Below are 2818 nucleotides of genomic sequence, written 5' to 3' on the forward strand. Positions count from 1 at the left end.
CAAAAAATATCAAAGCCAATTTATAATGTAAATTGTACCATTAGCTTCTTTCAAGTTTCAATTACATTATTCAAATGCAAACATTAGTATAATAGTACAATGCAGAGCATTTTGGGCAAATAGTTAGGTGACATGAAGATTTTTGCCCATGATTTGATGCGAGCTCCTACGAGACCGCATATTGGTTGTTCCTATTTCAAGTTCACCAGTAACAGACCACATAAATTCCTCACCTGATGACCTCTACCTAATTAAGGCAATCTACTAGATTAGTTGTTACTCAATAGTTGTCAAACCTCGCGTCTATTCTCTTTATTCTTTTGCACTTATATTTGAAGCTAAAACATCCTAAGAATAGTTCATCAAAATCTAAAATGAAATGCTCAAATTAAGGAAACAAACATATAAGAGTGATGAAATCAACTTCTTCTACTTATAATGTATGCCAGATTACAATTCACAAATCGTTCCTTTTGTCTAAACTACCCACGCCGGATATTTGATACTTCGATCATGGATTTCAAACGAGCACTTAAATTCCAGAAATTCAACACAGCCGTCCAACACTAGGACATATACATACCCTTGACAAATCATATAGACTTATCCATGTAAAATGGCAAAAAAGTTAGCTAATCTTTCACATTTAATAGTTTAGTACTAAGTTCTATTACTACAAAAACTTTCTTAGCTTAAGATCACAAATAAACCGAATATACCCCTTTCGAAACCCAAACATACAACAATTTCCCTCACCAAAAAGAACAACTAAAATAAAAATTAGAGTTCTTGGTGACCAACATTTGTATATTTAGAAGATAATTCCTTTATAATTTGAACTATACCCTTCAAATCATTACTACCAACCTCAAGACAATCTTTCAAAAACTCACCCTCCATTTCTTCCTTCAATGTCTCTACCAATTCTCTCAGTGGCCCCTGCATTTCAAAATTCATATTTCACATACCACTTCTAAACCACCAAGTACAACATCAAATAGCAAATTAGAACATACATCCAGTTACATGCACGGCATCAATTTTTATGTAATTCATCACAAGATATCATTTTCAAAAAAAAATTAAAATATATATATATATATATATATATAAAATAAAAAATAAATAAAAAAAACTCACAGATTTGCTGAAAATTGAGAGCAACCGATTGAACATAGATTTAGAAACACGAAGCAAATTCCCGTAATGGCGAGCAACCCAAGCAGCTCTCTGAGAATCGGACTTCAACCGACCCAACTCACTGAGTGAACTCAGCAACTCGTTGAAATCAGCGGCAATTCCAAAAGCGTCTTGAAACGACATCGTATCACGCCAAGCATAGTTTCTGAGGTAATCCCAACCCATTGACCAGATGGTGGGCCAGAACCTAAGGCTAAGACCATGGTCGAGCTTGGTCGCTATAAGCCGAGCACGGCGAGCACCCTCGACGTCGCCTCGGGAGTCGCGGAGGGTGGCGACGCGGGAGGAGAGAGAATGTGAGAGGGATAATATGGTGCGGAGTTGAGCGTAGGAGATTATGGCTTCGGTGGGTTGTGGTGGGTGGAAGAGGAGGAGGCAGAGCAGGAAATAAGAGAGTCTTGGAGAGAGTTTTGCCATTGGAATTTGTTTGGGTTCATTCAAATTTTATTTTGAACAGTCTTGGCTTTGGAATCTAGTTTAATCGTGAAGGATCGACGGTGCCTGCTGTGCTCGGCTCAATTTTTAATACTCCCTTTGAGTCTGTTCCCTATTGATAGTCACTTTTGTTATTTTTGGTGACTCAAAATGTTACCCCATCCGTTTTTAAATACTTGCTCCATTTCTATTTTTTACACTATTCATAATATAGTCTTATGGGTACTTGTTGGAATCATCTTAATGAATAGATTTAAATACTTGCTCCATTTCTATTTTTTACACTATTCATAATATAGTCTTATGGGTACTTGTTGAAATCATCTTAATGAATAGACTATTAATTTTCGATTATTAGAATTTATATTTATTGATAATTAAAAATATTAGTGATCAAATATTAGCATTGGCATGTGTCTCCAAGAGAAATGGAAAAAATATTAAAAAAAACAGAGGGAGTAGTCACATTTGCTTTTTTCAAGTACCATTAATATTATTTTTTTACCAAAATTCTCTAACATTTGCAAAAATATTTGTGCAAATTTAATTTTTCCAGGTAAATTTTACTTTCACATGTACTTTAATTACTTTCTCTCTCTATTTTTTTTGTATACCCAATGTAAATTCACTTTTTCAATATACTTTCTTTATTTCCCATAATTCCCGTGATTTTTTAGCAAAAGTGATTATCAATGGTTGACGGAGGGAGTACTTTTTTGAGTAATTCTCGTTGGTGACCTCTAACTTTTTAATTTTCTAAGTGGTAAACTTTTTAAAATTTTATTATCAATGGTAAACCTAAATTTATTATATTAAGTCAGCTATTAACTACTCCTTCCGTTTCAAGTTACTCACAATAAATGGGGTGATTGCGGACTCCTAGACAAAAGATTGAAAACATAATTAATGAAAAATAAGGGCATACACTTAAGTATTAATCTAACAAAAAAAAAACAAAGTGAATAAAAACCACCTAACACCACAAAACCACCCACACTACCATCTACCACCAAACCACCATCACCCACCACCACAAAACCACCCAACACCACCACCTAGCAGCGCAAACCCACTAACCACCCAACAGCACCGAACCCACCACCCACTCATCCTGAAACCCACAACCCCAAAATCCGAAACCAACAACTATTTATCATCAATTACAACTTTAATTGGTCAAATT

The 2818-nt window shown here is 34.8% G+C and overlaps 1 protein-coding gene across 1 annotated transcript; it reads right to left on the minus strand.

Moving 5' to 3' along the window:
- Positions 1-411: 411 nt before the first annotated feature.
- LOC110690775 lies at positions 412-1772 on the minus strand. Its single transcript, XM_021867668.1, has 2 exons — positions 1141-1772; positions 412-939 (listed from the first exon to the last, which is right to left on the minus strand). Exons 1-2 carry the CDS (start codon positions 1615-1617, stop codon positions 781-783), a joined length of 636 nt encoding a protein of 211 aa, XP_021723360.1. The 5' UTR covers positions 1618-1772; the 3' UTR covers positions 412-780.
- Between the last annotated feature and the right edge of the window lie 1046 nt (positions 1773-2818).

The sequence above is a fragment of the Chenopodium quinoa genome, unplaced genomic scaffold (genome assembly GCF_001683475.1).
Source record: "Chenopodium quinoa cultivar QQ74 unplaced genomic scaffold, ASM168347v1, whole genome shotgun sequence".
Lineage (NCBI taxonomy): Eukaryota > Viridiplantae > Streptophyta > Magnoliopsida > Caryophyllales > Amaranthaceae > Chenopodium > Chenopodium quinoa.

What these genes read in the sequence shown, in the direction of transcription:
- LOC110690775 (XM_021867668.1), bottom strand. Translation starts at nt 1,617, where the DNA reads ATGGCAAAACTCTCTCCAAGACTCTCTTATTTCCTGCTCTGCCTCCTC. An exon ending in TCTCAATTTTCAGCAAATCT is followed by an intron (nt 940 to 1,140) that starts GTGAGTTTTTTT and finishes TTTGAAATGCAG; the next exon opens with GGGCCACTGAGAGAATTGGT.